General features: G+C 40.3%; 1 protein-coding gene across 3 annotated transcripts in view; it reads left to right on the top strand.

The window, feature by feature from the left end:
- The window catches only part of TBC1D16 (TBC1 domain family member 16), a 121,155-nt gene that overhangs the window by 86,955 nt on the left and 20,823 nt on the right, over nucleotides 1-13,377 (top strand). For all 3 annotated transcript variants that reach the window (XM_070740180.1, XM_070740181.1, XM_070740182.1), the window contains 2 exons: nucleotides 7,302-7,499; nucleotides 12,064-12,211. In XM_070740180.1, the coding sequence (XP_070596281.1) occupies nucleotides 7,302-7,499; nucleotides 12,064-12,211 (346 nt within the window). The remainder of the gene's footprint in view (nucleotides 1-7,301; nucleotides 7,500-12,063; nucleotides 12,212-13,377) is intronic.

Here is a 13,377-nt window from a genome sequence, read left to right as displayed (position 1 = left end):
TCACTAGATTGATGGAAAGAAAGGAACAGGATAATTGTAAAAAAATATATATGGAGGAACCGAAGAAACAGAAATGTAATTGTAAATATGTCTTTAAGTTTGATGTCTTTGTTGTACTTTGTCTTTTTTTTTTGCTTTTTTTTGTTTTCTAAAAAATTGAATAAAAAATAAATTATAAAAAAAGAAAATATGGAGTATTTATAGAACAAGTGGGATCCTTTGTACAAAGATGGCCTTTTTAAACAACCTGCTGTAATATAATTTAAAGTTGTTTCTTCCTCTTTGGACCACAAGGAATTAATGCAGGCAGTCCACGACTCATGGCCACAGTTGGGTTTAGAATATCCATTGCTAAGCAAGGTGGTTGTTAATTGAATCACATCTGATTTTTTGCCATGGTTGTTAAGTCAATCACCTAACGAAGGACCGGTCATAATTCACTTTTTTCGGAGCTGTTGCAACTTTTGAACAGTCACTAAACGAATCCTTGTAAGCCGAGAACTACCTGCATTATGGCCTGCTTTTATGTAATACTGTCATTGTAAAGATGATATTGTATCAGAGGTGGGTGACTCCCATTCGGATTGGTTCGCACGAACTGTTAGCAAATCGCTGGTGACATCAGGACGTCATGGAACTGGATTGGTTGGTGCCGGTCCATGGGGACAGCCATCTTCTTTTGGATTTTTTTTATTTTGAGGGAATTTGGGGTGGGTGTCTTCTGCACATGGGCAGAAGCCGAGTTTCTGGCTTCCAGCACTACACATGCATCATCATGATCAGGTGTTCGGCTTTAGGGGAGATTTTTTTCTGATTTTTTGCTACCGCGCATGCATGCAAAGCGCAGACGCACCCACTTGGCACAGGAGGAAGCAAACCAGCAACGAGGTAAATTAGAACCCACCCCTACATTATATGCCAGCTACACGAAAGGCATATTACGTCTTTTTCAAGCTCCATAGCACCATAATTCTTGGCCATTTATTCCAGCCTGAGGAATATAAGGCGGGAATGTTATGCCATATGGCACAAAATTTCAGCAGAGAGTGATTTTATTCATCTGCAGCTCAAGAGGCCTATCCCAGGTCTTTGCAGGGAGAAAAAATGCTGTTTAGACTAAACATAAATAGTAGTATTTAGATAGAGTGTAGTCGTGATGCAGCACCGCATGTACTTGAATTACTGTATAATGCTGGATTTATCTGTCATTAGATAAACTGTGACAGGTCATCATTTTAAGAGATACGTGTACAGTGGTACCTCTACTTATGAACTTAATTCGTTCCGTGACCAGGTTCTTAAGTAGAAAAGTTTGTAAGAAGAAGCCATTTTCCCATAGGAATCAATGTAAAAGCAAATAATGCGTCCGATTGGGGAAACCACAGGGAGGGTGGAGGCCCTGTTTCCTCCCAGGAGGTTCTTAGAGAGGCCCAACGGACGCTTCTCCCCACCTTTTCCGGCCTGGTATCCTCCCAGGAGATTCATAGAGAGGTCTCACGAAGGCTTCTCCTTGCCTTTTCTGGCCCTGTTTCCTCCCAGGAGATTCCTAGAGAGGCCCCACAGAGGCTTCTCCCTGCCTTTTCCAGTTACAGTTTCAGAGGATTGGGTTTGTAAGTGGAAAATGATTCTTGAGAAGAGGCAAAAAAATCTTGAACACACGGTTCTTATCTAGAAAAGTTCATAAGTAGAGGCGTTCATAGGTAGAGGCACCACTTCCTGACCTAATTTTCTTACCTAAGCATAGAAGCAGAATGATCACAGATGGGCAAAAAAGCAGTGGGCACAGGAGCCACTTCTGTTTTCCTTCCAACTTCCCCACTGAGTTGAGGGAAACTGGCAGAGAGCATCAGAAATGTCCCTCACTCCCTGTCAGTCTTTTGTTATCTTCATCAGTCCTTTCCCTTCCCTTCCTTCCTATTTCCATCTAAGTGGCTGCTGCTGGGCGGGGAAGGGAGCAAAGCACTGCAAGACCCACTGATAAATTGTCAGAGAATTTTTGAAAATGAAAATGCCATGACTGCGGCAGCCAATAGCACTGGAGAATCCACAACTTCCCCCACGTTTCATTCCCTTGGGAATCATGGGTCATGGATTTGGAACACATTCTGAAAGTTAGCCCACTTTGAGATACAGGCTATCTCGATTCATGACCACAATGGAGCCCAAAATCTATGTCGTTAGGTGTGATATTTTTTCAGTCAGTTTTGCCTCATTTTACGACCTTTCTAGCTATGCTGGTTAAGTGAATCACTGCAGTTGTTAAATTTGTAAATTAGTCTACGGAGAGGGGCAGCATACAAATTTAATTAATTAATTAGTAGTAGTAATAATAATAATAATAATAATAATAATAATAATAATAATAATAGTAACACAATTGTTAAATAAATCTGGCTTCCCCACTCACTTTGATTGCCACAAAAGCTGTGCGCATGATCCTGGGACACTGCTATGCCCATAAATATGAATCAGTTGCCAAGCTTGTAAATTTTAATCACATGACAGGGGGGATGCTGAAGGGTTATAAGGGTGGAGAAATGGTGACAAGTCACTCTTTGCAAAGCCATTGTAACCTTGAAAACAGTCACTAAATGAACTGTCAAGGATGTTCAACTTACAACAATGTTGTAAGTCAAGGATTACCTTTACTTCCTTGAAAAATTGTTGCCCTCTGATGTACCACTTCACCCACTTAAACCTTATGATAACGAGAGTTTTAGTAGTAGAGCCTGTAGATAGATTTCTGCTTTTGTTCACCTGATTGTAGTGCTGTGAGGTTTAGGTAGGTTTAGGAATACTGTAGAGGAAACTCCTTCTATAGAACAGAAGGACATGAGTTCTATTCCTGGTTATGGGAAAAGGGCAGCGTCAAAAGTGGCCCTTAAAATCAAGAGCCCGAAGCCTGCCAGAAATAAGAGCATGTCACTTAATGTCCACGTTAGTTTGATCTTAATGGAAAGAGCTCGCATTGGGGACATTGGGCATCAATTGCTGTGTCTTGTAGTGTGACTTTACTGTGGAGCTATGTATACAGCCATGTATACCACCTGTATGTATGTATGTATGTATGTATGGATGGATGGATGGATGGATGGATTTGATTTGATTTGATTTGTATGCCGCCCCTCTCTGCAGACTCGGGGCGGCTAACAACAGTAATAATCCCAGCGACCGATTAGGTCCCACAGAGTGGGCCTTCTCCGGGTCCCGTCAACTAAACAATGTCGGTTGGCGGGCCCCAGGGGAAGAGCCTTCTCTGTGGCGACCCCGACCCTCTGGAACCAACTCCCCCCAGAGATTAGAATTGCCCCTACTCTCCTTGCCTTTCGTAAGCTCCTTAAGACCCACCTTTGTTGTCAGGCATGGGGGAACTGAGACATCTCCCCCGGGCATATACAATTTATGAATGGAATGTCTGTCTGTATGTTTGTTTAGAAAATGGGGTTTTTAAAATATTTTTAAACTGTAATTTAGATTTGTTGTAAATTGTTTCACTTTGTTGTGAGCCACCCCGAGTCTGCGGAGAGGGGCGGCATACAAATCTAAATAATAAATAAATAAAATAAATAAATAAATAAAACAGTATATAACAATAATCCAATACTAAAAACAGTTAAAATAGCTGTATGTGTACAATCTGTGTGCCCCATGTGTCATGTAGAGCCATACCTGAGGGCACACAAGATGGTGCTCTATCTCAGCTCCAGCTCACTTGTGCACACCGGCCAGCTGATTTTCGGCCTTCCGGAAGGTGGGGATATCATTTTCATCCTCCCCAGGCTTCAGGAAAGGCTCCGGAGCCTTGCGAATGGCGAAAAATGGACCCACTGGGTTTACTGGAACTTCAGAAATAAATTTCCAGTAGGACCATTGGGCCATTTTTCATCATCCACAGGCTTCAGGAGGCTTTCCTGAAGCCTGGGGCGGGCAAAAAATGGCCCAAAGGCCCCACCGGAAGTTCAGAGGCTTCAGTGAGACCTGCACACATGCGAGGGAGGGGTAGTGAGGGGGTTGTGTGGGCATACATGGGAGGGAGGGCATTGCCTTATGGGTGTGGGTGCCATCCTTTTGGCACTCGAACAAAAAAAGGTTTGCCATCACTGGTATGCAGAGCCTGGTTTCAGGCTGCAGTGGTGAACTTGGTCTTCTCCCAAGGGCCCTGTGAACAATGTGTTTTTCCAGCTGACTATGGAGAATGCCTAAGGCAGTGTTTCCCAACCTTGGCAACTTGAAGATATTTGGACTTCAACTCCCAGAATTCCCCAGCCAGCAAATGCTGGCTGGGGAATTCTGGGAGTTGAAGTCCAGATATCTTCAAGTTGCCAAGGTTGGGAAACACTGGCCCAAGGGACCCCAGCTGCTGGGGAATGCTAAAAATAAGGCTCTTCCAATGGCTTCATGTGGCTCCTGCTCAGGGAGCATTGTTGTCCGGTTAGGAAGGTTCACACCAGCACGCTGAGTGTGTGATTTCTTCAGCATCCAGCACCTGCATTGTTCAATAAGCGGATTAGAAAACATTGCATAAACTGACCTTTCAGGGAGCTGCTTTTATATTTACTCCGTCCCTTGTTTTGCAAACAATCATTTTGCAAGGGAGCCCTTTCAGATTGCTCAAATAGTTTGGCTTTTTCCAGATCCTGGAGGTCACCGTTTCAGAGTCACTGATTTCCCAGCACACTACTGGTTTTCTTATTTTTCTTCGGGAAGAGGACTAGCATTTTACAAGGGAAAGAATAGACAGATTTCTGAAACTCTCTGTTCTGTTTTGGAGCTACAGCAGCAGAATTTCGTCCTTAAATCATTTTTTTCCTACCCTTCTCCTTGTTCATTTCAGTCTTTTCTGTTTTGTTAACCGTAGCAGCATTTCTTGTACCCAAAATATGATATAGTAGCCCCAAGAGAAAATGGCCCTCCGGTATTTTAAATTGCTACAACAAGGAGTAGCCAAAAGTATTTCCTGAATTGCATCTTTCAGGGACATGACAGACAAAAGCTGGAAGCGTTTCTGATTTTTAAGATGGCTTCTCAAAAGATTGACATGTCCCAGATTTTCACAGAGTTAAATTGGAGAGATGTTGAGAAGTAGGTTGTTTTCATCTCCCTTTCTAAAAGGCATGGAGACGGTGGAACATTTTTGAGTTGCAGTTGTTGCTGTTCTTTCAGAAACCCGATGAAAATCAATGCAGGCCACCCATAAACAGGGTTGCTGCTATTCCTTGGTAAAAGTGAATGCAAATTCTCTGGCAGCTTAGCATCTGCTGACATAATTAAGACAATTGAGCAATAATGGCTGTTCGGGGATTCTTTGTGTGCTTCGCAAAGCTTTTGATAGGAAGAGAATGTGCTAAGAAATGCTTAAATAAGCAAGTGTGCAGCTATATTTTCCAGATATCTTGCTTGATGCAAAAATAGCAATAAACACAATGTGACAACTTGCTGTGTATGTGTGTGTTGTTGTCTGGAAAAATAGCATAAGAACTGACAACATTATTTATTTATTTATTTACTAAATTTATATAACTACCTATCACATAACATGTGACTCTGGATGATGGACAATTAGTGCACAAAAAAGTTAATATTAAACAATTATGGTTGTCAATGGAGACAGTTGTTTGGATTGGAATTGGCTTTTTTATTTGCCTATTAAAGACCTGGGATAGGTAGATATTGTTGTTTAATGCACTTAAAAGTACCATTGCGATTTCAAGTAAAGCTGCTTTTTACAATTGACAGATGATGATGTTTTCAATGCCAGTGGTACTCAAGTGATGCTTCAGTGGGGTTGGGGATTGTGCCCAAGGCACATTCAACTATTGGTACCCTGTTTGCTTTCTTTTGTCATAGTTGTTCTACTTCTATTTGCAGGTCATTGTTTTTTGTAACTTTCTCCCCAGTTCTTTCTCTTCCATACTGCTGTCTCTAGATAATACAATATCCACTGTCCAGAATTTTTTTTAAATCTTATCAAAAGTTGTTAGGTCTGGGAAATGTTGCAGCACATGCTTGCCTAGTTGAATTCTAAAATCCCAGAGCTCTTTGTCATCTTAATTTTCCATTACTTTGTCTATTTTGTGGTCCTACTAGTAGTTCCTCCTTATAGGCAATTGCAGTTATATCCTGTGCATTGTTGCTATTTTGTCATTTTATTCTTTGTAGTCAGTTTGGGCAATCTTGCAGTAGCTAAACTACATGGTCCAGTGTTTCTTCAGCTTTTTTGCAGGGATGGCATTTGCTGTCTATACTAAGTATACATTTATCCTCTATTTTTTTTAAACTTACTGCTTCAAACCATTACCAGATCTTGTTATCTGCTAGTGGCTGTATAATACTTTTCTTTGCCATGTCTCTTTTCTATTCTTCATTTGGTCTTACTTATAGGCCAGTTTGGTCTTTTGATTATATTCAATAACCCTTCGTGGAGTATGGTACTAGTTTCATCTTCATTGCACTTCAGGTATTCTTCCAATGCCTTTTCTTCTTCTTTGACTGCCAGGTGTATTTGCAACATTCCATACTATTTTATGCGCCTTATTAAGTAAAATCTGTCAACATTGCTGTGTGGATGAAGGAATATGATTCATTGTCATTTTTCCTGCCTTCCTATCCAGGTCTTTTAGTTCTGCCTGAGTCCAGTCCACTATTCCAGCTGTGTATGTATGTAATGACAGAAATTGCCCAGTTGTTGATGGCATTTCCTCCAATGAGTTTGGATATTGTGATCATTTTCATAATGTATTCACTTTTATTCTTCTTTTTCACATGCACCCCCCGGTTGATGGTAAGAGTAGAACACTTTAATCCAAACTCCTTTGCAATATCTTGGCTGTATACATGGACAGTGTTGAGCAATAAATCTATGTCAGAAACTGTTTTGCCATACAACTTCAGATCATCCATATAAAAGAGATGGGATAGGCTGGCAGATGATTTTTGGGGTTTGATAGCCATGGCTTGACATGTTTGGTATTGCTGACAGAGGAATCAACACAATGACAAACAATAGTGCTGTTAGTGGGTCTCCTTGAAAGATAAAATAGATGAAAATAAATGGATATTGAAAATAGATGGATTTTGGAAATAGATGGATATTTAAAAATATCCATCTATTTTATCCAAACTGTATTTGGGTCGTATTTCTTTCAGTTGTCTGTTACTAGCCAGGATAATAGAACAGGCTTTGTAGCAAAATGGAGCCACCTGGATTTCCTCCATTCACCCTTCAACTGTTCTTGCAATTAGTAGTGACCTGCCTCATATAATTTTCTTTTTTTATTTGTCCATTTCTACATTTGGTGTAGAGATTCATGTGAAAGCCACATGACTCGCTCAACCAGTTCCAGTTCAAGCCTTGATCCCAGTTCCCAGTTCCAGGAGAATAATGGGCAGGTCCAGGCCTCTAGATGGGATGAGCCACAGAAGGTCTTTGCCTTGGAACAGATCTGTGGGGTCTTCAGAGTTGACTTGGGACAGATGAGATCTCTTCGCCTTTTTTTCAGGTAAGATTTGACTATGTCCAGATAGGACAGGCATTGCCCTGTTACCTAGACATGTGATATCCTAACGAAAACAGAATAAGTTTTCATTCTTGGCTTTCCTTTTGGAGAATGTTGCTTTAAAAGATTTCACATGGGTCAAAACCAATATTGTGGTTCCTTGGTATTATCTATACTCATCTACTGGCTTTCCAACTACATTTACCCTGTGTACTTCTGTATTTTGAATAATGACCGAGAAAGACTGGTCTAGGTTGCAAAATGGTATTTGAAAAATACTCAGTGGAAGGCAACTGGTGAATTAGCAGTTTCTTTATTTTTCTCTCAGTTAGAACAGGCAAGTTAAACAGATCAGTTAGGGCAGTGTTTCCCAACCTTGACAACTTGAAGATATTTGGACTTCAACTCCCAGAATTCCCCAGCCAGCATTCGCTGGCTGTGGAATTCTGGGAGTTGAAGTCCAAATATCTTCAAGTTGCCAAGGTTGGGAAACACTGAGTTAGGGTATAGTCACTAATTCTCTCTCAGAGAAAGTGGCACGAATTCTCTCTCAGAGAAAGTGGCACATCTTTACCCTATTTATAGGCTTCACAAAGTAACAAACCTTATTTGACATAGTAACAAATTCTCCCGCCGGAACGAACAGCCAATCAGGAGACAACATTCAAATCCTGCCCTTAGCAACTCTCTCTCTGCATATCTAACAGTATGCAAATATTGTTTATTTCTATGTGTCGATTGATGGCTGATTTGTCTGAATGCACAAGAAAATAACTTCCTGATAATTTTCCTAAATAATATATAATTGGTGCTATTTTAAATTTAAGATTTTTTAACTATGTTTCTTTCTTTCTTTTTTGTTTCTCTTAACATGTCTTCCCAGTTACGCTGAACAAAAGTCCCCCAAATTCTTCAGGTTCAAAGCAATAATTTTTGAAATTGTAGTTCAGTGCGTCAGAGGGTGCAAATGGGCACCTTTATTTTATATAGGCTGGCAAGTAAGTGATAGGCCGTAAATTTAGTTGTTGCTAAGTATATGGCATATCAGAGTATGGCTGAGAATTGGGAATACAGTGTTCCCTCGATTTTCGCGGGTTCGAACTTCGCGAATAGCCTATACCACGATTTAAAAAAAATAATAATTAAAAAATACTTCACGGTTTTTTAATCTATACCACGGTTTTTCCCACCCGATGATGTCATACGTCATCACCAAACTAATAATTTTTGCAAATAAATAACAAAAAAATAATTATTATTAATAAGTAATTATGTTTATAAATATCAGGATCACTAAGTGTCTTATTCAATGGTGAGTACCAGTAATAATGGTGAGTAAATGGTTGTAAAGGGAATGGGAAATGGTAATTTAGGGGTCTAAAGTGTTAAGGGATGGCTTGTGATACTGTTCATAGCCAAAAATGGTGTATTTACTTCTGCATCTCTACTTTGCAGAAATTCGACTTTCGCGGGCGGTCTCGGAACGCATCCCCCGCGAAAATCGAGGGAACACTGTAATTCAATCCCTTCTGTTCCCCAGCTGTGGGATTAGTTTCTCCCCTGTCTGTTTGTCTACATGTTTTGGTGGTCTCTTTGCCCTAAATATTTCATAGCGCTGCCTACTCATTCTTTAGATTTATAGCACTGCCTATCATCCTTTCTCTGTCATCCTTTCCCCCTTTTACTTTGATCTCTAGTGACTGTGCAGTTGAGTAGATAAGATTGACATGGTCCAGGCAAGCCATGTAACACCCCCCACTTCTCTGAAGCAAATGGGAAGTGAAAAAGTGTGAAATATAAACAAACCAACAAAGAGGATAGGTCTATAACAACCAGAGCCAATGAAATCTATAAGAGAGAAGGTGAAGTCTTTTCATTTAAAAGTGGGGAGAACTGAAAAACGTTACCTGTTTATTATTTTCAGGTAATCAACACTATTGCTTTGCAAGTTTCATGAAACAAATATGGAGACGTTTTTCATATTACAGGATTTTTCTGCTGTTCTTAAACATAAAGTTCAGATTTGAAAAAATATAATTATATAAACTTAAAAATTACAATTTGGAACTATCAAGCAAGCTGATTTTTCTCCCTTTTGTCACTCCCTTGATCTCTGACTATTATTATTTGGTTGTATTGTCACCAGTGTCAGTGATGACGTGTTAAAATATGAGGGCTAGAAACATGTTACCTTCCTTTCCAACAAAGCTGTATACAGTGGTACCTCTACTCAAGAACGCCTCTTCTAAAGAACTTTTCTAGATAAGAACCCGAGCCTGGAAAAATTTCCCATGAAATTTGACAGCGGCATGAAGGCCTGGCCAGTTTCCTGCCTTTTCTCTCTCTGGTACAGTGTATGGAAGGCAGCCTTGCGCTGGGTGTATGGGAGGCGCGTGCTCCTCCTCGCCGCCTCAGAGTCCCTTTTTTTTTTTAGCCTTAAAGTTTTGGATTTTTTTGATTCCCCTCACCTCACCTTCTTCCTTGGGCAGTGACTGTCTTCCTCCTCTTCCTCCTCCTCCTCCTTCCACCCAAATTCCAAGCTTTTATTTCTTTCCTAATGGGTTTGTACGCATTATTTGCTTTTACATTGATTCCTATGGGAAAAATTGCTTCTACTTAAGAATGTTTCTACTTAAGAACCTGGTCATGGAACGAATTAAGTTCTTAAGTAGAGGTACCATTGTATTCGGAAAAAACACAGGATCCAGTGATCCCACTGTCACAAGATTCTTTCTTATCCACCATATAAAGCATGACTAATTTTCTATCCAGTTATCCTTCGGATCCACCTGTTATCTCACTTGTAGGTCTGTCTTAGCATGATAATTATTTATGCCTTGCCAGGAGGAATTTAAGGGAGAAGCAAAGTGACCTTGGCAGCCAGTCTCTCAGTTCTTTTGCCCAGATCCATGTTGGTAGGATTTGCTGAGCATACCAAGGCTCAGGTTGATTGCCATAAACGATCTGGTAAGTACTACCAGATGGAGGCCAGGCCCTTCGTTGGGTACCAAGAAGTGTGTGGCATGCCCTGATTCTTCAAGACCTCACAAGCTACAATTTGGCTATGCTGGTTCATAATCAGAGCCGTGTGTGCTCTGCAGGGGAGAAAATGAAAAGCAACGTCTAACCCCCGGTGGGAGGGGGGGAATCAAAGTGTGTGCTCAGAATATATTATGCAAAGTAAGGTCAGATTATTTCCATAATTCATTTTGATTGCGGTTTGGGGTTCTCAAGGAAATTTGCTGTTTCAGTCCTTGCTGGCACATTCCACAGGGAAATGACGATAAAACAAGCGGGTGAATGAGGAGAGGCCATGGAATAGATGGGGAGGAGGGAGGGGCAATAATGGGAAGTAACCACTTTGGACCCAAGTTTGTTCTGACTATACTGGACAGGTAGTAGCATCTGTTTTGCTTTTCAAGCATTGACTTGGGGCGGCAGTTTTAAAAGCCAGATTAAATTGTCAGTAATGGTTTTTTTGGAACATATTTTATTGTATTGTGAATTTTGTAAAAGTTTTCAGCAGGAACGTCTGTGGAGATTGTCAGTGATCCAGTTGTCTCAAAGATGCTTTTCCCCCCACTTCTTCTTCAAAAGACAACTGGACTGTTTTTTCCTCCTTGAGGAAGAAGAAGAAGAAGAAGAAAAAGTTTTGCTTCTCATCCAAGAAGCTTCACCAATTCTGATGGGGGGCGGGGGGATGGAACGATAGAAGATATTAGGCCTATTTTAAAATCTAAACCAGGAAGAAATACTTCTGACCATGTAAAAATTCTACTTGTTGATCAAAATCCTAAGACTATAGTGGCAACAGCCAGTTTTTGTAACAGTGCCTATAAAAAAAGACTTTGAATAGCAGATCAATGAACTTTGGTTTTAAAACTGTTGTGTAGTTGTGTAAGTATTTATTAAATATTGTACATGTTAATTTTTTAAAATTGTATGTCAGGTATAGATTATGCTTGGCATTTGGTTTTGGGCCATTTGGGATAAATAACACTGATTGATTGATTGATTGATTTTACTCTTCTGTTAGCAAGCTATTCTTTCTTGTCACCTTTTCACTTGGTTTTCCTATTACCAGTGGTGGGTTCCTGCTGGCACGGCTAATTACATGCAGCTCTGTGGCTCTGGCGCATGAGCGTGGGCTCGAGCACAATTTTGCTTCCTATATCTGTGCATATAGCAAAATCTTGCACGGAGACGCGCATGCACGCATGTTTCAATGAGATTTTTTGCTAGGATGCATGTGCAGAAGCAAAAAACATCGCCGAAACTCGCTAGCATGTGAGATTTTGCTACACCAGAGCCACAGATCTGCGCACAATGAGCCGTACTGGCAGAAACCCACTACTACCTGTTACCATCTGTATTTACATGTTTTAGGGTTTTTAAGCCTACAAAAAAATGCCCACATTTTAACATAGTAAAATCCTCTCTTAATATTTATTGTTGGTGCACTGCAGAAATGGTAACCGGCACACAATACGATCTGTCTCAAAGCACCTAGCTAATACATTTTGCCAGCTCTCTTCTACATCTCTCTTTGCACTTTTTTTTCCTTTAGTGATGAGGCCTGCACCAGTGGGCAGCTTGTGGTTGCTAGCCGGGAGAGTCAGTATAAGATTTTTCACTTTCACCACGGTGGCCTGGATAAACTCTCCGAAGTGTTTCAGCAATGGAAGTATTGCACAGAGACACATCTCAAAGACCAGGTAAGTTAGACTAGACCAGGCAGAAGGGTGTAGGAAAACCACCAATTGAACTGATGACAATAGATTCCTTCCTTCTCCCTCTGCATAATTGGCTAAGTTTGTAAACTCAGAAAGCCCATGAAGTTCTTTCTTATACTGAAGACATAAGAACAGCAGTTTTTACTGGCTTCATTTTAGATACAATTGGGCAGTGAACGTCTACCAAACTTTTTACTACCGCACTGTGTGCGTGGCTTATGCAGGACGCCCTGCATTTTCTTTCAACATCTTTCAGTGCAAAATGGGTGCTTTGGGGTGGAGCTCCACTTTCGCTACCCCACTGTGTCGTCGTCCATCCCCCCCCCCCCAAAAATCCGGGCAGTAGCAATGGAGGCATACAATATTCTTCTAAAATTGGGCTAGAGAAAAAACACCTTACATAACAGGAGTAATCTGGCAGGATTATAAGCATCCTTACAGATATGGCAAAGAAGGCGGGGGGTGGGGGGTTTAGAACGCTTTATTGGACGTAGAAGATTTGAGCCTAGTTTCATTTGCTCTCAGTGATTGGGCATGACAGGTTGGCTATATATAAACATGGGCACAGCAGCACAAGCAATCATTTGTCTTTTCCATTTTGCTTGATGTGAGGAGAGATGAAAAACATGCATGCTTGGGAGAGGGGGAGGGATTTGAATTCCTGTCTAGGATGTATCAGCATGTTTACTGCATGCACGGTCTTATACCGGTAGCAGTAGTAATTTATAGTACTATAATAAACAGTAATTTATTTTAAAGTTTACAACTGGGAACAATTTAAAACTAATACAAGCTTTTTTAAAAAACCCAAAATTAAAAAAAAAAGATTCAGAAAAGAAAAAGAGAGAATAAATAGAAAGAATAATAGAAGTGAAAGAAAAAAATTAAAAACACAAGTAGTAAAGAAAAAAGCGTATAAAGAAGTACAATTACAATTTTAATAACCTATCACCTTTTTATAAATGCAACACATATATTCTTCCGGTATATCCTTATCTATAACCAAATCCTTAAAGCCTTGTCATTTTAATATCGATGTCAGCAAAAGGCCATTAAGGCTTATCAGAGAAAACAACATAATCTATTTTTAACCTAGATCATATAAACCAACTTTATATTCGTTTTAAAATTTCTAACCATTTTGATCT

Source organism: Erythrolamprus reginae, chromosome 2, assembly GCF_031021105.1.
Source record: "Erythrolamprus reginae isolate rEryReg1 chromosome 2, rEryReg1.hap1, whole genome shotgun sequence".
NCBI lineage: Eukaryota > Metazoa > Chordata > Lepidosauria > Squamata > Dipsadidae > Erythrolamprus > Erythrolamprus reginae.
The sequence above is the reverse complement of the archived record's forward strand: the minus strand, read 5'-3'. Positions and strand labels throughout refer to the sequence as shown.